Genomic DNA, 21,193 nt, shown 5'->3' with positions numbered 1-21,193 from the left:
CAGTACAAAGTCAAATCCTCTTAAACTTCCAGTTGGTTCCCAGCATTGCCAATGGGTACTTTATAATTGAGGTAGCTGTGTATAAAGTATCTATCATTCTGACCTCAGATTTTTTGATATATCAGAGAAATGAATCTTTTTGCACTCTGCTGTTAAGTGCTGTAATATGCTGTTCTGTACAATTCTTTCTCTCGCCATTACAACATGCAGCAATGCAGAAAGTGACAGTGCAAGAGAGATGTTAGTCTGGAGCCACCTACTGGTTTTATTGCTGAGCTTTAATAGATAAGATTTGCAAAAAAAATAATTTAAGTAAAAAAGATTAGCATGTGTGAGCACATTAATCACCTAAGTATGTCCTATTTCTTGTGGACTGGTTCTTTGTTTTCAGGTTCAAATAGAAAACTTAATATGGCCCAGTTATCAAAATTTAGGGGGAAAAAAATGTTGCTTTCATAAACAAAAATGGAGGGGAGTGGGTCTAAAAAGCTCTCCTCTCTCAGTAACATCCAGAAGAAAAAAAGGAATAAAGCAATATTAAGGTTAAGATGCAAAAAAGAAGTAGATTCATCCACACATCTCTAGTTTTTCTCCTGTGATGATAAATAATTTTTGCCTTATTTGATACTTTAAATTTTCACACTAAATTTGTATGTGTTGCCCTAAGACAGCCAAGATGCACTACATATGATTTTCTTGGGATTAAGAAAAGTCTATGACAACTTTATCATGTTCTTCAAAGGTTTTAATTAAAAATACATTTAATTTAAAATACAAAAAAGGTAACAGAAGAAAAAAGCATAAAGCTTTAAAAACCAGGACTTCTAATAAAAAAGCTACTACAAAGTAAAAATAATCCAGACAATTTCATTTGGAGACTGAAAGTGTATTTATATAATGGTGCTGTTAAGTATGAATTTATTCTATGATATATTGGTGTTGTAATTTAGTCTTATTTCTATTCTAGCATGAATATCTGCAACTTTAATGTGCTTCCAGGAGCAAAAGAGAGTGTTTTACAGATTGTGCCAGTTTGGGAGAGATTTTTTGCACCCATTAAGTAAGTATACATACATAAACATCTGGGTGCATGTCCATATATATATATATATATATATATATATATATATATGTGCACAGAAGAAGAAAGAAAAATTTTATATATATCAACTCTTGCCAATGTCTATATATATGCATATATGTGCATGTACATGCATGTATAAGTGCATATGTGTATATACATGTATATATGGGTGCAATATATGACTAGCCATATATATACATATATACGGACATACATATGCACTTGCACATGTGTGCTCTCCTGTATAAACATGTAGCACCTAAGTTGTACCTTCTACAGCCTCAGTTAAGCAAAATCCTCTTCTGGCTGTTAGTTGTTCTGGGATTAAACACTTGCCATTATTCACACTTGCCCTCAGCAGATCCATCAGCAGGACAGACTTCCAAGAGGAGCTGTAAGTGGCAAGTAATTTTATCAAGAAATGCAAAATGCAATTTAAAATGTACAAAAGGCAGATAAACAATAAGACTTCCCAGCATAAACAGGAAAGCATAAACATATTGCAGGTTTGGAGACCAGACAATGGGAGCTAAAACCAAGAAGAAAGACATTGCCACCATCACAAATGGAACTGGTAGAAACACCTGCAAAAGAAAAGGGAAAAAAAACAATTTAGGAAATAAACTGGCCAACTGTGATCTTATGCCTCCCCCGTAAGAGCAATAGTGCATTCTTCACTAGAGAACCAGTTCTCACCCTGCTTCAGTCTCACCCGAGATGAGACTCATCTGACCTCTAACTACCTACAAGATAGACATCATGGCTAAAATACTTGTTCAGGCTCCTTCTCTTGTCCAGAGGGAGAGACAGGCAGCACCTGAAAACCATTTGCTCACAAATGATCTTCTAAAAGAAACTCATGGTTGGGTGTCTAGAAGAAGCCCTCACAGAAAGCACACACTTCTAACCTAGCTTTCAGACAGCTAGACTGAGAGGAAATCAAACCCGTCCTTGATGTCTGTGGTAGTACCAGGAAAGATAAGAGCAGACCAAGGTTCAATTAAGCATGAGTTGCCAGCCTGGATCCCACACTGCTCCACACTAGTATGGTTTTATGTTGTCTGCACATCTTCCCCATTCTGCACATAGCAATCTCTTGTTTTCCAGAGCAAGCTCTCTGGAGCAGACTTTGTTTCTTTTTCTTCTCCAGTGAAGTTTTTGAATAAGGCTCTAAACATTGTGATTATTATCTGTATTTTTGGTTTGCACTTGTTCTGTAACCTCAGCACGCTACTCATGACTCAGAAAAAGCTATACAAACATCTTGTAACTGATTTCCATTTACTTTGTAAGGCCGGTGCAGATGAGGTTCCCGGTACCGAAGTACAATCAGGCTTGCACAAGTCAATCCAATCATAAGCCAGGCAGAAAATCCAAAGTAATTTGTTAATGTAATAAGGTCAGAGGGGATGATAAAAATGGATGCAATGGTGGTTGAAAAAATCATGGCTGGTGCTGGAGTACAGGTGTGGACATTAAGCATGGATATTAAAGCAGGCAAATGGCCTGACTGACTTCCAGCATAGCTTAATCGACCTAGTGTGAACATGCTGCTGTTGAGGGCACCAAATATAGAGACAGCAACAGAGAGAGGAATGATCCAGGCAACAGAGGGGATCACTCGACCAGCCCAAGTGACAGCCACAGCAACTGCAAGAAAGCAAAGGATTAGTGTAATGTAAGCACCAAGTTCTGTACTACAGAACAAAGCACAGAAACAAAACTCAGAATACAAGAAAACCGTCTTATTTACCAGCAGTTCTTGGGTTTTTTTTTTAACAGTAGTCAAACATGACTAATCTAATCCTAAGGGTGCTTAATTCAGGAGCTAAACACTTCTGGATGGGGATGACAGCAAGAAGGAGTGCTGCCTGACAGCAAGCTGGCTAAACCTGCTAGGGCCAACAACAGTGTAATGGACTGCCCAGCAGCAGCAAGCTGTCTCACAACCACGAATCACAAATGTACATGCACGGGCAGGGCCATGCAGGGAAAGAAAATAACTGACTGCACTGGCCCCTGGTGTGGCTGCAGTGGTGACATGATCTACTGTTTTGAGGGAACTGTCAACAGGAAGGCATGTGATTTTGCTTTGCTTAGAAATGGGACATGTGAAAGATTATTTCTGAACAAGAGATATTCAATAGTGCTTGGAAATCAGCTACAGCCCATATCGTAGTGACAACTAACATTTAGTTAGTCTATAACCAGCTGCCATAAAGTACATAGGTTTTGCAGTGACCTGCACAGCATAAGAGACCATTAAAGATGGCACAATCAACCCAAAAAAGGTAGTGAAAGAACAGGAACCACAGAAATGGATAGTGACATTTAAAACAAAAGATACAATTATAAGGCTTTCCCCTCAGCTGACACAGATATGCACAGCTCCACTCTTATATTTGGAGTTGGTGATGCAGCTGCTACTTAGGGATGCTCTGGTATTCACTGCCTTTCATTGCAGGATGGATCTGTGAATGCATGCATCTCTCCCAGCAGAGAGTCTGGCAATGGCTGAGTGATGATACCAGCAGCACTGTTCCACTTATGCTATTGAGCTGTTTTCACAGGAAAAAAAAAAATAACCAACTGGCCCATCCAAAATGAGGCATGCTTTTTTTGTCACTCCTGGAGGCAAGGTCTTACAGTTCAGTCTCATTACAGTGGTATTAAAATAGTTCTGTTTGGACAGTCAAGGAGAAATACAGTGCCTGTTAGCCATTGGTGTGGCATCTGAGAGAGGCTTTAAATATGTTAACTTGTGTATGGGGTCTTCCATTTGCCTTTAATTACCTACAAACAGACACTCCTGAAATGGCACATCTTTGTGTCCTTTTTTCCCATATTACTTGTCACAGTAGACTTTTCCACCTCATAAAAATTGCTTTAGCCTGAGACACCGTGAGGTAGGGAAGGGTGAGAGGATTGAAGCTACAGGAAAACAAAGGCGTTCTCCATACTTAACAGAGACCTGATCTTCACCTGATTTTCCAGGATTTAACAAAGTTCCAGTTTCTTTTGAGATGGTGCAGGTATAAGCCAGCATTTTCAACATTGCTCTGCACTGATTACAAATTCTGGCATACAGTAAAATGAAGCAAAAAATCTCACTTAAAATTTCAAGTGAACTCCAGACTTCCTGACTGGAAAGTCAGGTGAGAAGTAACCAGTAAACTGACATAAGATCACACAGAATAACGGAATGTTAGGTGTTGGAAGGGACCTCAAAAGACCATCTAGTGAACCCCCCTGCCAGAGCAGGACCACATAGAACACATCCAGGCGGGTTCTGAAGGAGACTGCACAACCTCTCTGGGCAGCCTGTTCCTATACTCTGTCACCCTCACAGTAAAAAAGCTTTTCCTTATGTTTAGGCTGAACCTCCTATGCTCCAGCTTGCTCCCACTGCCCCTTGTCCTATCACTGGGCATCACTGAGAAGAGCCTGAGCATGCTAATGGTCAACACCTTGTAATTAAATAATCAAACAAATCCATACCTGAAGAGACAATTTCCTTAGGTGTGAGGACAGTCAGATAGGAGATGTTTACGAGTAAATAAAAAACAATTACTGCAGGAACAGCAGTCATCACAGTTAAAGGGATGTTTCTGCTAGGATTTTTCATCTCCTCTGAAAAATACAATTCAAAAGGTTTAATAAAGCAGGCAGGTAAGCTTTGGCCAGTGTGTTTCAGTAGTGAATCTGCATGAAGAGCAACAAGACTGATACCAAAAGCCTGTCCCAACCCCTAATTATGGCTGTGAAGCTACATTGCTGTGAGGTCCTACAGTGGTTCTCAGATAGTTCATTATCAAAGAAGCCTATTTTTTTCTTATTTTTTTTTTAGCCACACTTCTAAATCTCTATCTTAACTGTAGGACTCTAAAGTCAAATTATTTACTCTTACATCACCTCAGGAGCCCTAATCTGAAGCTTTCTGAGTGTATTTTCCCAATCCTACACAAAACCTTTCTCTTTGCCCTTATAGCAGGAAATACAGAAGTAACAGGAGAGACCTAAGCTGTTGACAAAAAGCAGCAGTGAAGCAGTGGCCTTAAAAGCTAGATTCTGTTGTTAATTATCTTTTCCAGGGCAAAGCTGGCAGAGGAAAATTGTTTGGTGATAATTCTGCCATCTTAACTTAAAACTACTTTTATCAAATAAGAAAAACCTCCACATTTTGCAGCTAAACAACTGAGGCACTGACACATTCCTGACCATGTGATAGTCCCAGCAAAGATGGAGCTGGTTCCAGAACCCTAATAACTCAACTTCCTCTTAATCAAAAAGGGTCTTATTCATCTCTTTCACTCTTTCCTTCCTTCCCTCTCACTCCCCTTCCCCTGTCCTTCTTCCCTCACCATTTACAAGAGACTTCACAAGTTACTTAAGCTCTTTTTAGGAGACAGAAATCCCTTTCCTCTCTCAAACATAATTTCTCTCTCCTGTCTAGAACAGCAGCTTTGATCCTGTTCCCAGTGCTGGCTGAATAAGCACAGCAGAGAAGTTCAGATACAGACTATCACAGAAATTGGGATTTATTTCAAATGTAAGAAATACACTTGGCAATTCTGAGCCCAGAAGAGGACAATCACCAAAACTGGCAATTTAATTTTATCTTTCCATTCGTTTTGTTGCTTGTTACAGTCCTGCCATCCAGCTGGCACCTGATCCTTTAGCTGAAGCTCATGAGAATTGAGTTATTGTTGAAGAATAGGGAATTCAGCTCAGAAGAGTACTAATGCCTAGGCTGCATCTGTCTAAACAGCTGTGCTGCTCAGTGTATGGTATTCATTACTACTGCCGATTGATCAGAAAAGAAATTAACATTTTACCAATAATATTGTTGTTTTTTTTTTCCAGGTTTACAAAGCTAAATGTTTGCCTTCAAAGAAACCTAAAGATTTCAAAACTATACTTTTCTGATTTATGTCACCTTTTTTTTGCTACAGTATATTGTTAGCACCTGAAGAGCTGTAATTATGTCATTGTTTAAACGTTAACCCAATTTTCACACTGTTCTCACCACTGAACTTTGTGTTATGCATTTCACACACACGAATTATTTAATGTTTTACATGCAATAGAGGTCACTGGCTAAATAGAGTTAAAGATAAGAGCCACATAAACTTACAGCTTAATTCTCTGAATCTGATGATGCTATTAATTTATCTTGCTAACATTATGAACCTTTTCTCTGCAGCTTTCATGAACAACTGCTCTATTTGTCGCTGCCACGTGTGTCATCAGATATTGGCTAGAGTAAGTAATTAGATACTCAAAAAGGTTTTGAATGTTTAAAATTAAGCACAAGCTGCACAGAATCACAGAATTGTTTTTTTATTGGAAAAGACCACTACCCAAGCACTATTTAACTCTACCAAGCCTGGTGCTAAACCACATCCCTCAGCACCACATCTCTGTTTCTTTTAAATACCTCCAAAATGGTAATTATGAAAGGATTTCATTAGATTCTTCATCTTCTGTGCAAAACTCCATTTCCCCATGGAAGTGACTACATATCAAAAAAAAACCCCAAAAACCAAAAAGGACTGTATTTAAAAGTAATTTGACTATTTACAAACCAGCTTCATAACCTCAGAGAAGGCACAGATATTTGAATACCAATTATTAAATTATCCTTCTTTATTTGGTCCTCACAGTGCATACAGTTTGGCATAGATTTCTTAAACCTTTTCTAAATATGCTCTGATACAGATCATAAAATGAAACTTTTTTAAGATATGAAAAAAATCTGTTTATGCATGAGATTTCTAAATGAAGCATTTTGATTTCTGCTGCACTCCTCGGGAAATGTCAGCCTGACTGCAGAGAGGCAAGCAAATTCTCTAGAAAGGAACAAAACCACTTCTACCAACCTAAAGAAATGTAAGATTTGCATATAATGTGAGAGGCTCTTCAAGGTTACACAAGTTCTATTGAGATGAACTGAGCAACATTAGAATGGTGACTGCAAAACAAAATCTAAAGAGTGAGGTACCTGCCATATAATTGAGGGACCACCAGCCACCGTATGCGTACAGTCCTTGGAAGAAGGCTTCAGCAATCTGTGACGCACTGGGGATCTCTGAGCCAAATGGGTCCTCAAACCTCGCCAGATTCTCCTTTCTCCCACCAGTGAGGAGAACTATGCCACCAACAGCAATTACAGACAATGCCATCATCTTTAGCAGAGTGAAAACTGCCTGCACCCACGCAGACATTTTGACGCTGAGGCCATTCAAAATGCCCAGGGACCAGAGAACAACCAAGGCCAAGCATTTCTTCAGCACTTCTGGTGCAGGGCAAATGCCGTAGAAGGGTTGGGTAGCGTATTCAGCAAACAGCAAGGCTCGAGCAGCATTTGATGCTGGCTTGGTAAATGTTGACGTCCAGATGAATATGAAGGCGGGTAGGGATCCAAGGCCTCTTTTAATATGGCTGTATTCTCCTCCAGAGAAGGGAAGAGTGGTCCCCAGCTCTGCATAGCAGAGGGCCCCCATCAGAGAAACCAGCCCAGATACAGTCCAGATTGTTAGCGCGACACCGACGTTGAGTAGAGAATGCTTTAGCACCCCTGTGGGGGACACGAAGATTCCTGCTCCAACAATAGTTCCTATGATAAAACTTACCCCATCAAAATAACCTATGCTCCTTTTGAGTTGCATCTTGGTCTTTTCTTTGCTTTGCACAACTTTCAGATCATCAATTTTGCCTTTTCCCATTATTTTCTGGTTGTTTTCACAGCAGATGATATGACTACAGAGGCTGGATTGCCTCTCAAAGCCTTACTTGCTAGTGAAATGTTATGGGAAGGCTGGCTTAATCATTCAGAAAACAAAGCATACTTTGGGTTTTGAAGTCTTCTGAGTGAAGATGATTAACCAAACACTTCAAGAAACACTGGCAAATCATGTACAAGTTGGTTTAATATGTACTTCAGAAATTATTAAGGTCTGGAAGTATTTTTTTAAAGAAAATGGCACGATAAATAATGCTCATTTCTCAGCTGATTCTCATCAACAGTTTGGGGTTTTTTAGCATGTCTTCAGAGACAACTGTGAGAGGTGGGTAACTGTGGCCTCTGCACCAGACCAATTGCAAGCAGGAGAGTATGGCAGAATGAAGAAAGAAAACAGCCCTTCTTGTGTTATTGGCAGTGACATGGGAATTAATTGAACAGTCTGGCACTATTTTCCCACCATCAATACATAAAATGGACAGTGATAAGCAGTGATCACCAGTATGTTTTTTATTCACCTCTGGTAGCCGTCTCATCAGTCACTGCACATACTTGAGGCTTTTTGATACTTTACTCATTAGACACTGGCCCCAAAAGAAACTCACCAGTTTATTCACAGTTCTTCTCCAACACTCATCACTACAGTGCTACCCAAGCACTTCCTATGTATTAATGTCCAGGCACTGATGTGAAGGGAAAGGACTGTCTCATCATTTCCACTTTCTGTGGGGGGATTCTGGAACAAAAAGATGAAGGCAAAAATTCCCCACCAGTTTGCTGTCTGCCTTTTAAGCTGCAGCCAGTGAATTTTCTATGTATTTTAAAAATTCGTGTCATATTTTATGATCAAAATATGGGAAAAGAGCTTCTGATTGGAGAAGCAGATGTGGGTATACCATTCCTATTGAGATTTACCCCACAGAAGATGTATTTATTCTTTTCAAGAGCTGTAGAGAAAATGGGCAGAAAGGAGGAAACTGACTGCAAAGGAAGCTCAGCACATACTTTAAGGGTTGCTGAGTGTCCAAACTGGTAGCTGCAAAGTGTTTACTTTCCGCCAGCCAAGTTGTGGAATCAGTTCTGTCCCAAAGGTCAAAACTCAGTAACACAGTGAACAAAACTCACGACTTCCACCACAGGGCCAAACTTGAAAGACACGGTGGTTCAGACCAGTCCTGAACAGCAGGGTTTTCACCCAAGTACAAACTAAATGCATCTGAAAAATTAGGTTTCTGTAATATGCCATCATGTAAAAGGTGTTTAGTTAAATCAAGCCTGTGCACAGACTTATTTTTTCATTTTAGTGGCTTGGTTAAAGTGGGTTTTCATCACCACATAGAAGTTACGCAGCATGGGCAGTGATGGAATGCACTGTTTCAAAGCAGCTTTTAACCACAACACATTCTTCTATCTTCTGCAAATCAACTCATCACTTTCAGAAAGTCCTACAGACTACAACAATTTTAGTTCTACATCAAACACACCTCTATTTCTAAAAAAGTTGTGTGCATTTTAAATTGTATTTATTCACTTTATAAATTGCAATATGTATTTAAGTTCAAGTAGGCATTTACCATGTGTTATGAATAACTTGAGTATTTTATTCACCAGTACTCAGGAACTGGAAATTAAGTGTGACAAGTGTGTTAAATGGTTATAATATGCACAACTACAGGCTGGGTAGAGGATAGACAGCAGTCTTGAAGAGAAGGACTTGGTTATGCTGCATAAGGAAAGGCACAACATATGCTAGCAATGTGCACTTGCAGCCCAGAAAGCAAACTGTCCTGGGCTGCAACAAAAACAGCATGGGCAGCAGGTCAAGGTAGGGGATACTGCCCCTCTACCCTACCCTCGTGAGACCCCACCTGGAGTATTGTGTCCAACTCTAGAGGCCCCAGTACAAGAAAGACATGCAACTGGTAGAGTGGGTCCTGAGGAGGGCTACAAAGATGATCAGAGGGCTGGAGCACCTTTCCTGTTAAGTGTTCAAAAGTGATGGTTAAGCAACTTGGTCTAGTAGGTAGTATCCCTACCTACAGCAGCAGGCTTGGAACTAGGTATCTTTAATGTTCCTTCCAACCCAAACCATTCTCTGTTGATTCTGTGAGGCTGACATAATTTCCTGCTTCATTTCAGTGCCTTTTCTGAGCCTTGTTCCTTGTGGAATTCTCACATAGTTTTTGATATCCAGAAATCTTCCAACTCTCTAATCTCTGTGTTCGGCCATCTACGGATAGATTTGGATTAGTATTTTAAAACAATTCAATCTTATGCTAAATGCCAGCTTAAAGTACAGATGCAATTTATTTTGTTTCACTCTTCATCCTAAAGTGCATTAATTTCTAGTATGGCAAAAGCATTTCCAAAATCTCCCAAGCAGCAGATTAATAAGGATTTTTAACTTCTGGCAAAGCTCTCTCATCTCATAAAACCCCAGCGAGATTGTCACTTTCTGGTGTGTGCTTTCTGCCTACCTCAGATAAAATTGTCTAGACTTTCAATGAAATACTTTGGAGATTTATGCAAAGTGAGCTTTTCATTTTGGCATGTTCTTGCCAGAGTAGGAGGCAATGACAACATTCCTATAAATCCAACAAAAACTGACATTCTGGGAACAGAACATTGGGATGAGCATTACAGGGGCAGAACTGGGTAAATCACAGCTGATTAGACAACAGGTGGTTTTCAGCCAAACCACTTTCTTTTTCAATAGCTAAAGGCAGAGTCTTCTGGAGCAAATCATAAACATTAATTTCCTAGGTCTTCTGTAAGATGCCAAACTTCTGCCTCTGGCTGAGAGGATAAATTGCCACAGTCTATATGATTATTACAAGGTCTCATATGTCAGCATCTCCTGCCTCACAATCAACTATGTACTCAATAGCTGGTCACATTCACTCTGATGACATTATCCAGAGACTCAGGTGCAAAGATAAATGGTTACAATAACCTAGACATGTCTATAAGACAAACCTAAAATTCCTATGATACGTGAAGCAGAATGAAAATAAATGCCAAAATAAAATGTCAAAGTACTGCCATTTTTATAGTCAACAGGGAATGACAACATATGAGTGCCAACTACTGAGCTTTCTTTGACAGTAAAATAGAAATCAGCATCTCTGGTCAAAAGCAGAAACCTCAGATGATCATTCCTAGTTCTCCTAGCATGTAGGATTTTCCCTTTTAATTTTCTTTCATGATTGTTTTAGTCGCCAGTGTTGAGTTTTTCATTATCTACTATCATGCCCAGCTGAGGTTATGATGACTGGTACCTTCAGTCACTGTAGTTGTTCTAGATTTAAGAAAGCAAGCAATACAGAAAAGTAATGGAAGAACATTTTTGTTGCTTCAAGTATGTATTATTTCCTACTGAACTTCAGTGTATTTGGATAAGCAGTCTTCATTTCAGTCTTACTAAGAATTCCCTTTGTGCACTCATTAAGTCTTTCCTGTGGCTGATTCACTGAACAGATGGACTAGCAAGAAGCCCATCTACCTAAAAACTGTCAGATTTTAAAAGATTTCTTTAGTCCGTTTTCAGTTAAGCACACAGTGTCTCAAGCATGGCATTGACCTATCTCTGCATTATCCCAAATTCATTAAGGTGGGAAGATGCAGCAAAAATGTGTTGTGCAAAGTTTCCATATTCTGTGTTGTCTCCAAATATTTCTGCTGCTGACATTCAGGAAGGATAAAGAGTCAGAGGTACAAGGTAGAAATCTGAAGAGACCTTCTAGGACAAAAAAATCAGTAAAGGTTAATCTGCCTTGGCATATGTTAAGGGACATCCTGGATATAATATGGTGGTCACATTTTATTTATAATCCTTTTTTTTTTAAAAGTAATTTTCTTTGTTGCTTTGTGAATAGAGCTGAAGAGCTATTCAAGGAGCTCTGCAAGTCCCATTAGATAGAGGCCAGTTTGCCATTTGTGGGAGTACGATGTATTAGTAAGTCCTGTTTAGGAAACGAGTGTGCACACAGAAGACACATGGCAATCTATTGCCTCGATAGTAATTTTTGCCTGGGTACTCTGCCAATCGTACTTTACATCTGCCTTTTACTCAAAGCCTTAAGGATGGATTTGATTCCCTGCATCTGCTTTTACCATTAATCAAGAAACAGAGCCCACATAGTCAGCTAATGACCAACCAAAACCACAGGAAACGTCACCGTTTGGTGACATGCTACAAGAGCTGGGTGACAGGCTCGACTGGATGACCTTGGAGGTCTCTTCCAACCTAGTTGATTCTGTGCTTGCACTCTTATCCTTTACAGCTGTTCACATTGGCTGTTGAGTTTACTGCTCTTAAAATATTTCTCTTTGATAAAATCTCAAACCCTAAGTGTTTGCATGAGCTGCTGGGTACGTTCTTTGTTGGGCTGTGTGTAAAGAAAAGCACGACAGGTACTCTGCAGCAGCAGTAAGCTGGCTGATGAGCATGTCCAACGGCACTCATCTGCGCACAGACATGCAAACACCAAGCATCCAACGTGAGCAGGCTTCCCCTGCAGTAAATCGCAAGAGGTGGATTAAAACTCATCCAGTCCCAGTAATGGCTGCACGAACTAACTGCCCACCTGAAGAGATTTCCCTTCTATTTTCAGATGCTTCGATGAATCTACCCCTTCTCGTATCGGGACAAGAAGCTTCAAAGCCTCCCAGCATCTGCCTGAGGAGTTCTCAAAGCCGAAGCCTCCTCCCCGGCTGCCCCGCGATGGGTAAGCACCGCCTGGGCCTGCAGCCCGCCGTGCGCCGCCCGCCGGCAGTGCCGAGCCGAGCAGTGCCGAGCAGAGCCGAGCAGTGCCGAGCCGAGCCGAGCCGAGCGCGCACGGCCGCGGCGGGCAGGAGGCGGGAAGGCAGTGTCGCGCGCGGCCGTGCCTCAGCCGTAAAGCAGGGAGCGCGGCCGTTGGGCGGCGGGGGCAGGCCGGAGTGCGCAGGCGGATTCTGCGGGTCCCCCGCGGCATGGCGGGGCACCACTCCGTGCCCGGCGAGCTCAGCCTCATGGACAAGGGCATCAACAGGTGAGGGAGTTGTCGTAAGGGGCAGGTGGGGCAGGGCCTCTGCTGCGGCGGGCTGAGGGAGCGGGGGCCATAGTGTGAGGGGATGAGAGGCCGCGGCCGTGGCGGGGCAGAGGACGGTGCTGGGTAGAGGGACCTGGGAGCGGAGCCGCCTGGAATGAAGCTGCCCGGCTGATGGCAGATACTTTCCTTCGCAGCTTACTGGAGGTCTCCCTGAGTTCGGACCTGCAGACGCTCAACCTGCACAGTAACTGCATCGCCAGAATCGAAGGGCTCAGCCACCTCCGTTATTTGCAGCACTTAGATCTGTCATCGAACCAAATCCGCCGGATGGAGGGGCTCAGTTCCTTGGCTAATCTGCGAACACTGAGCTTGTCTTGTAACCTGATAACAAAAGTGGAGGGTCTGCAATGTTTATTTCCGTCCCTTGGGCAACTCAAAGTTTTTCTGAGAGCTGTTAAAACTTGTTTCTGGAAAGTGTGCATGTAGTTATCATATGAAGTTGGTATGAGCCTACCAACCGGATTATTGTCTAATTTTTTTAAAAGAGTATATAGACCCTGTCAGCTTTATCATAGAAAAACGGTTTAATTTTTAAAAACTTTATTATGATCATAAAACCCTATCTTCGTGACCTTTAGATATTTATATGTATTCATAAGATCCCTTCTCTTTGCAGGCTAAAGTCATAAGTTCAATTTGCTTTTTTAAAGGCCTGTTTTGCTAGTTTTAATTCAATGAAAGCTGAGCATTCTTCTCAAAATCTCTTTTGTCTCATTTTCTTCAGGGCTGGAAAAACTCTTTAATTTAACTGCAGTGAATTTGTCATATAATCGCATCCATGATCTCTCTGGTAAGTGACTTGGGCTTGTGCAGTGCAGTAAGAAGCAGTTGCCTTCCTTTAATTTTGAACATTTTGTCCAAGTGTTATTTTTAGAGGCTTAAAGTTGTTTAGCTAATTGACTGAATAAAGCTACTAAAAGTGACAGTTGCTTCTGCTCTTCACCTTTCAAGCTTCTAACATCAAAGATTGTTCTGAACAGGACTTTATTAACCTGTATTTGATGAGGCTGAATTCATTCACAAAGTAGTACAGCAAATATTTTAAACTTCCAAAGTAAAAATGCAAAAGTCTGGGAAGATATTTCCAAAAGATGAATATGTTTCCTTTTTATAAGGCAAAATGCATCTTTGGATGTTATGTGGAAGTTCTAAATCTGTTTGCTGAAATTGTCAGTGTTGCATCTAAGTGTGAAGCTATAGATTCTAGGGAGTTTGTAACCAAACTGAAAAACAAATTGGTAACAATTTTGTTAATAAACTGAATTATAAAAAGGAACCTCAAACAAAATTATTATTTTTCCATGCTTAACAGAAACTGCTTCTTTAAAATTAGCTCTCATAACTAGCTTGAATATTGTACTGCATGGTAGTGTACCGTAGCTCATTAATATCTGTAGATGAGGATATAGAGAGAAGCTGTTGGATGGTTTCCACTTATGGTGAATATTTTTCAACAAGATGCTATTTGTTCTAAACCCTATAGTTCAGGATCATAACAGAAATCAGTGGTTTGTATTTTTTTTAAATTTTCAGGATTTCAGTGCCTTCATGGAAACAGTTACAAGATTAGCCATATTGACCTCCACAGCAACTGTATAAACAGTATTGACCACTTACTGGAGTGCACAAAGGGGCTGCAGTGTTTGACAAGTCTGACACTAGAAAAAAATGGAAAAGGCAACCCAGTTTGCCACACATCAGGTATGGAGCTCATGTTGGGTAGGTACTTTGTGCTCCTTAGCCCAGTAATGTTCCTTAAGCTGTGAGACTGGTTCTGAACCTTGCAAGTCATTTACAAACTGGCCAGCCTGCATAAGTCTAAATTCTGTCAAAATTAATTTGATTTCCATTAACCTTCCCTGCCCACAGGCATGTACTCAAAATTGTACTTCATTTTATGTTTTGATAAGACTCAGCTTTCTGTATTTAGTTTGAGGAGGGAGGTAGAAAAAGAGTGATGAGAAGAGAAAGTATTGCAGAAATAGGAGTAAAGGAATATTACTGTTATAAGGTGGGTGAGTGGAGAATTTGGAGAATTCATATAGAGAGATTGAGTTATGTAGAAAGAGGGCAGGCCTGCAAAGTAGACCATCTCCTGCTAATAGAGACCACAAGAGGAAGATCAGCCTTAGTAGCCTTTCCTCCTTTTTCCACAGCTTCAGCATGCAGTAAATCTAGCATGTCCTGGAGTAACTTGGCGTTTATATAAGAATACAAGGCAGGGATTCACCAGACAGTGTGGAGGCAAGGTGGAGGGTTATGTGTGGAAACATTCCCTTCAGTTGCCTGGGGTTGGGTTTTTGTGACATTTAAATCATACACCCTGAGTTCACACAAGCTAAACTGTAGCATCCTGTTTTGTTGCAGGTTGTTTGTTTTCTCCCTTTGTGTATAGGAGAATAGAAAATCTCTTATAGGGAGGTAGAAGGGAAGGATTGATACTTTTGGGACAGCTCAAAGATAAATTTCATTACAAAGACCAGAAAAGTAGGAATTACAGTAATACAAATTAACAAACATACCAGGAACACATAACAGGTTTAACTGTGCAGTTCTTAAAAACCTGGGAGATAACTGGGGGAAGCCCAATAAGGTCTTAGGTAATGTTTTCAAAAAGACCCGTAAAAAACTTTTACAAATGCTTTCAGGCACCACAGGAACAGCAACTGGAGTTATTGAAGTCATCTGGATAGCTTAGTAAATTCCAGTAGTTTTCTTCTGTGTTTACAGACCTCTTCATGTCTCCCTCTCTGGCAGCACTTCTTTTGAAGCTGCAGTGTTCAAAAACCCAAGTTTTGTTAACTCAAAAAATTTGCACTTTAATGCCTTACAGTTTCATAATGTCTTAACTTTGTTCTTTTTCAGTGAATGAAATATCTAAGCCCATTCAGAACTTACTTTCCTACCACACTTGTTTGTCCTTGCACTTGACAGAACTGTTTTGGTGCAGTATGATGATGCTAAAAGGCTGAGCAGCTGCAGTGGTGGGGAAATCCTTGTGCAGACCAGGACTAGGCAGGCAACTTCCCAGTTAATTTGCTTTGTAATGTTGTCTTTTGAAAGCTTTGTTGGTACAGAAACGTGAGACACTTGTAGATAACTCAGTACTTTTTTTCCTTCTATAAAAATCCAGTGAATAATGTAGTAAGACAGGGTACCTAAAATACACTAGACATCTTGGGAGAGTAATTTCAATTTAAATGTGGTCTTTTCCTCAAGGTTATAGAGAAACTGTTCTTCAGACATTGCCCCAGCTAACAGCTCTAGATGGAAGAACTATTTGTGGTGAACCAGTGGATCCAGCTGAAGGAAACCGCTCAGATTTGCAGTGTTTAGAAGACATTTGGGACTGTTTGGTTTCATCTGGACGCCACTCATCCAGAGATCAGGTGTCAGAGTTTATGTGTACTGATTTTAAAGTGGATAAATCCTACTTTTGTATAGCTTGCAACACACTAATGTTACAAGGGTTGTCTTTCCTGTTGATAGAACTTCGTTACCTTCCCAGTGGTGACGCCCCACATTGACCAGGCGCTGGCTCATTTTCATCAGCGTAGAAGAACAGCAGTAGAAAGTGGCAGCTCCTCTGCAGAGCTTGTCTCTTCTTCAGAACCAGAGAAGGCTGAACTTGATAAAATATACAGTGAGATGAGAATTAAGAAAATAGAAGATCAAATTTCACAGATACTGCAAAAGGTGACTGTTTTTGTCTCTGATTTCACAGTTTTGTTTGTAAAATGAAGCATACCTTCTGATAATGAAGAAGTTGGCTGGAACATTCCTGCTGCCCTCTATGTGCTGACTTCATGCTTATGTGCTCTTAGTAATTTTGAAAAACTGCAAATAAAATAAAAACAGGCCTTTAAAAGTGAAGATTGCACTTTGAATCACAAAAACTTCATACCAAATTAAAACCCTGCTGTATGGGACATGGAGAACGATCTGATCATATTATATTTGCTTGTTGTGTGTTTTTAACCATCAAGCTGTCAGTAGAGTAACTGAACCAGGGTAAAATAAGAAATGCAGCAAAATATCTGGATTGTAGAGTTGGTGATTATTCACTATGCCAATAGGTCGTTTTGCTCTGATGTGTTTGGCAGGTATTTTTTCTGTAACACCTTGTAGTGTACCTTGTGTACTTTGTGTGCTTGCAAGGGTTTTTATTTCCTTTGTTGTTTTTGTTTGTGTGTATTTTTTGTGTATTTTTTGGTTTTTAAAGTGCTATATTTTACACTTTGCACTAATCTTCTGTGTGCAAGGATATTAGCACACTTCAGGTATCTGAAAAATATACAGCTGCATGTTCCCAAACATACTCTTCTGTAAAACAACAAAATGTTTTAGCAAAGCAGGAAGGGGTTGTTTGGAAGCAGTTATTTACTTTTCTATCAGTATTATTTTGTGTGAATATTTTAAAACTAGAACTTAAGCATTAGAAGTTAGCTAGTTGCAGATTGTAAAATGTCTAGATTAAACTTTGATCTGTTCTTAGGTATCTGATGCCTCAAGAAGTGAAGCTCCTTCAAATGCTCGCAAAGCTAAAAGAGATACAGATCCTACTTCTGAGAGTGAAAATGAGAGTGGGAAGGAAAACAGAAAAGTTGTAAAGAGAAGCAAGATTCCTATGTACCGTAGAACTACCTTATCTGCCAAGCATCTTAAGAACAAAACAGCTGACAGGTATCCCAATGTTTGCCATAAAAAGCCAAAGTGAATTAAGCTGAATATTGTCAGAACGAATGTAGTTTGACTTGAAACATTTTGCTGAAAGTAGCAGGTTGGGTAAATTTGCTCTATTAATAATGCTCTAAAAATTACTAGCTGCAGAAACTTCACTCAGTAGTTTCCCTATATGAGCATTTTCTGTCATTAGGTGGAAAAGGAAATTTAACTGAAGTCTCTAAAACACATTCAGAATTCTAGCAGCTTATGTTTTCATCTTTGTTTTAAAATGTGGCAACAAGAATTCTCCGCAGACAGAACATCTGAGTAAAAAAATAAAAGATCCATGTTGTCAGAACAATGGTCAAGAATAGAAATGTCCATATTTTGTGATGAAACTGAGGATATCCTAGTAATTTGTTTGATTTATGCAGTAAATATTACAAGTGATGAACAGAAGACGATATAAGCAATACAGGCTTGGGGAAGAGTGGCTGCAAAGCAACCCAGTGGAAAAGGATCTGGAAGTGCTTGTGGATGGCTGACTGAACACAAGCCAGCAGCATGCCCATGTGGCCAAGAAGGCCAATGGCATCCTGGTTTGTATAAAAAACTGTGTTCAGCAGGAGAGGGGAAGTGATTGTGCCACTGTGTTCAGCCCTAGTGAGGCTGTAGTTTGAGTACTGTGTTCAATTCTGATTGCCACAGTATAGGAAAGACACTGAGGTCCTGGAGTGTATCCAGAGAAGATAAATAAGGCTGGTGAGGGGTTTGGAGGGTGTCATACAAGATGCTGCTGAGGGAGCTGGAGTTATTTAGTGTGGAAAAGAAAAGGCTGTAGGGAGATCTTACTGCTCTTTACAGCCACCTGAAAGGAGGCTGGAATGAGGCTGGTGTCAGTTTCTTCTCCCAAGTCGCTAGCCATAGGGTGAGAGGAAAGGGATTTAAGTTATGCCAGCAGAGCTTTAGGTTGGATGTTAGAAAGAACTTATTCACTGAGAAAGTGGTGAGGCATTGGAACAGGCTGCTCAGAGAGGTTGCTGAGTCACCATCACTGGAGGCACTCAAGAAGCGTGTGGATGTGGTGCTTCAGGGTGTAATTTAGTGGTCATGGTAGCTGGGTTATGGTTGGACTCTATGATCTTAAAGGTCTTTTCTGGCCTTGGTGGTTCTATCATTCTATGACGTTTCTGGGAATATATTAGTTTATTCAGCAGCTGCAATTCTGCAGCTACTGTGCCTGTCTAAAATTGTTTCACAGCTATATGAACATAAGATCTTTTTCAGATAGTATCTACTAGTATTACATATTCTTTTTACACCTGAAGATGTGGATTTAACTGTTTGCTTCATGATCTGCTTGCAAATTACATGAGGTTTTGAACTCTATATGACTCAGCTTCTACACATACTGTAAAATTTTGTCTGAACCCTGGTAAACTCTGCATATTTTAAAATATACCTTGGTGTCCTGCTGCTGCAGGGAAGAGAAGAGTTCCTCAAAGTGTCCGCACTCCAGTCAGAGAGACCGTCACCTCAATTCATCATCGGACACACGAGACTTGGAGATAGTGGGAAGAAAAGCTGAAATGTTAGCTGGAAGGCAGAGCAATGTAGAAAAAGGAGAAGAAATGAATTCAAATGCCACAGAGGAATCGACATACCGCGTATGTTTCACATCATACAAAGTTAAATACGAGTACATCTTCACCTGAAGCCAAGCACATGTCTCCTTGTGAGACTTCCAAATTGGGGATGACAAAATTGCATGTACATAGAATCAAAAAATAGCAGAGCTCTTGTAGTGTCAGATGAAATAGAATCTATTTTATTTCTCTTTATGGCTGGTTTTGGCCTGGTCACTTGCACTTTTCCTCTGTGATCCATGAATTCCAGAGTCAAAAATCCTACTCTATAGTTGTGAATGTTGTTTGGTACTTTTTACTATATTTGAGTGTTTCCTAGTAAACTGATCCTTACCACATTCTTGCTAAGGCACTGGTTCAAAAACTGGATCAGGAGAAAGAAAGGAGGTGGAAAGCAGAGCAAGCAGAGAAGAAATTAATAGAGCATGTCAGAGAGCTACAGAAACATGCAAAAGAAGAAAAGAATATTCAGAGCATGGCTGTATACACTACAGACAGGTAGGGGGACAGAATGCTGTACTCCGAGTTGTTTTTTTTCTAATTTAAGACAATTCAATTTATAGGTGTAAGAAATGAGAACAGCTTTAATAAAATGTGTTTGGGAAACTACAGCAAGAGGTAGTTCTCAAATTTCTCTTGGTATTATTTAATGAAATTCTTTTCTGCAGCTCTGAAGCTATCTTTCTGTTCTTGTCTCAGAACCGTATTAGTCTGTCACCTCCATTTCCAGCCACTGCTTTCCAAGCAATCTGTATCATAACTGTACTTTCTGCTCAAGCTTTAGCAGCTGTCCCATATCTTACTTGCAGCTTCTCATTCCCAGTCTCTCCATCTCTCCATAGAGATTGTTTGGTCTTTTTCCAGCACAGTACAGTTGAATAAAGATGGGTCTGGCAGGCCAAAGTTGACAGTAGGCAATATACTATGCAGGTCAGGCCCAGCATAATTTTCCTGGAGACTGCTGCCATCATCCTTCTAAGTTCTGAGCAGCATCCTTTTATTCCAGAGTTCTCCCTCCTAACAAACCATTGTCAACCATGGTAGGAGATGTCTGCTCTGTTTGTCTTTTTCTTAACTGTGTTGCATTTATCAAAGACATAATTTTTTTTCTTGCAAGGAAAAATGAAGCCACATCTTTCTGCAGTTACCATCCATGACTGACAGTGATTATTTCCCTTTTGGTCTTTTTTGGTTTAGATTCACTTCTCACCTTTATTTGTTACTATCTTGGATAAGAGGCTTATGTTCTTTTTCTTTGGAAATTCATTAAGAGTATTTATGGATATTTAAAATTTTCTGAAGAAAATCACTAAATTACAATCAATACTGTATGTTCAACTTCTGTATAAAGAAAAATAATGGTGGACTGTCATTTCCTTAAAGACTTCTCTATGAGGTTGTCTATAGCTTAGTTTCTTTGAAATGAAGCTCTGTGTAAGAATGCTACATGCAACTTCATTCAGAGTTTACATGTTTTCAGTTTTACATGACAGTATAACTCGGCAAAGAACAAGTGCTGCAGCACTTACTGATGTCTTTTTCTTGATGTTTTTGGCAACAAACTAAATACTAAAATGTTTGTAATCCAACTGTTGCATTGTTTTTCTCAGATTAAAGGAACTGATACTTAAAGAGAGGGATGTTAAGGAAGGGCTGCAAGCAGATGTCAAGAAGTTGAAAGGTGAAATGGAAGGACTTACTAATGAATTAAATGAGGCAAGAAATAAAGAAGCAACATATAAGAAGGCCATACAAGCTTTAGAAGAAACACTGTCCAAGACTGAGACACAGAGATTGCATCAACGAACAATTGAGGTAAGTATTCTTCATGAGCAAATAATACAATGGCAACAGAATGGCTATAACCCTAGATACAAATAACCACTAGGTCTTACAAGCCTCCACAATAAAAGCTGGGACCTTTATTTTCTCCATGGTAGTAGTACCAAGTATGAAGGAGAGCAAG

At 40.0% G+C, this 21,193-nt stretch overlaps 2 protein-coding genes across 9 annotated transcripts in view; one reads left to right on the top strand and one right to left on the bottom strand.

Annotated features, from left to right (window-relative positions):
- Positions 1-1,154: 1,154 nt before the first annotated feature.
- On the bottom strand, positions 1,155-7,809 carry SLC7A13 (solute carrier family 7 member 13). Its single transcript, XM_064153978.1, has 4 exons — positions 7,086-7,809; positions 4,583-4,714; positions 2,370-2,734; positions 1,155-1,668 (listed from the first exon to the last, which is right to left on the bottom strand). The coding sequence occupies exons 1-4, from the start codon at positions 7,807-7,809 to the stop codon at positions 1,423-1,425; spliced, it is 1,467 nt and encodes a 488-aa protein (XP_064010048.1). The 3' UTR covers positions 1,155-1,422.
- Positions 7,810-12,732: 4,923 nt separating this feature from the next.
- The window catches only part of LRRCC1 (leucine rich repeat and coiled-coil centrosomal protein 1), a 31,819-nt gene continuing 23,358 nt past the window's right edge, over positions 12,733-21,193 (top strand). For all 8 annotated transcript variants that reach the window (XR_010304861.1, XR_010304862.1, XR_010304860.1 and 5 more), the window contains exons 1-10: positions 12,733-12,856; positions 13,051-13,256; positions 13,641-13,706; positions 14,450-14,617; positions 16,136-16,305; positions 16,406-16,612; positions 17,412-17,599; positions 19,065-19,248; positions 19,577-19,725; positions 20,838-21,042. Coding sequence is in view for 1 of the 8 variants with exons in the window: in XM_064154577.1 (XP_064010647.1) it covers positions 12,798-12,856; positions 13,051-13,256; positions 13,641-13,706; positions 14,450-14,617; positions 16,136-16,305; positions 16,406-16,612; positions 17,412-17,599; positions 19,065-19,248; positions 19,577-19,725; positions 20,838-21,042 (1,602 nt within the window). In the remaining 7 variants the exon portion in view is untranslated. The remainder of the gene's footprint in view (positions 12,857-13,050; positions 13,257-13,640; positions 13,707-14,449; positions 14,618-16,135; positions 16,306-16,405; positions 16,613-17,411; positions 17,600-19,064; positions 19,249-19,576; positions 19,726-20,837; positions 21,043-21,193) is intronic.

This window comes from Pogoniulus pusillus, chromosome 14 (genome assembly GCF_015220805.1).
Source record: "Pogoniulus pusillus isolate bPogPus1 chromosome 14, bPogPus1.pri, whole genome shotgun sequence".
Classification (NCBI taxonomy): Eukaryota; Metazoa; Chordata; class Aves; order Piciformes; family Lybiidae; genus Pogoniulus; species Pogoniulus pusillus.
Note: the sequence above shows the minus strand (reverse complement) of the source record. Positions and strands in the feature narration are given on the sequence as shown.

Bases quoted from the DNA above. Each gene is read 5' to 3' on its own strand.
- SLC7A13 (XM_064153978.1), bottom strand. From the start codon at position 7,809: ATGGGAAAAGGCAAAATTGATGATCTGAAAGTTGTGCAAAGCAAAGAA. The intron at 2,735-4,582 runs GTATGGATTTGT...GCTTTCTTGCAG, and splicing joins TAAGGAAATTGTCTCTTCAG to TTGCTGTGGCTGTCACTTGG. The intron at 1,669-2,369 runs GTAAATGGAAAT...TTTCTTTTGCAG, and splicing joins ATCTGCACCGGCCTTACAAA to GTGTTTCTACCAGTTCCATT.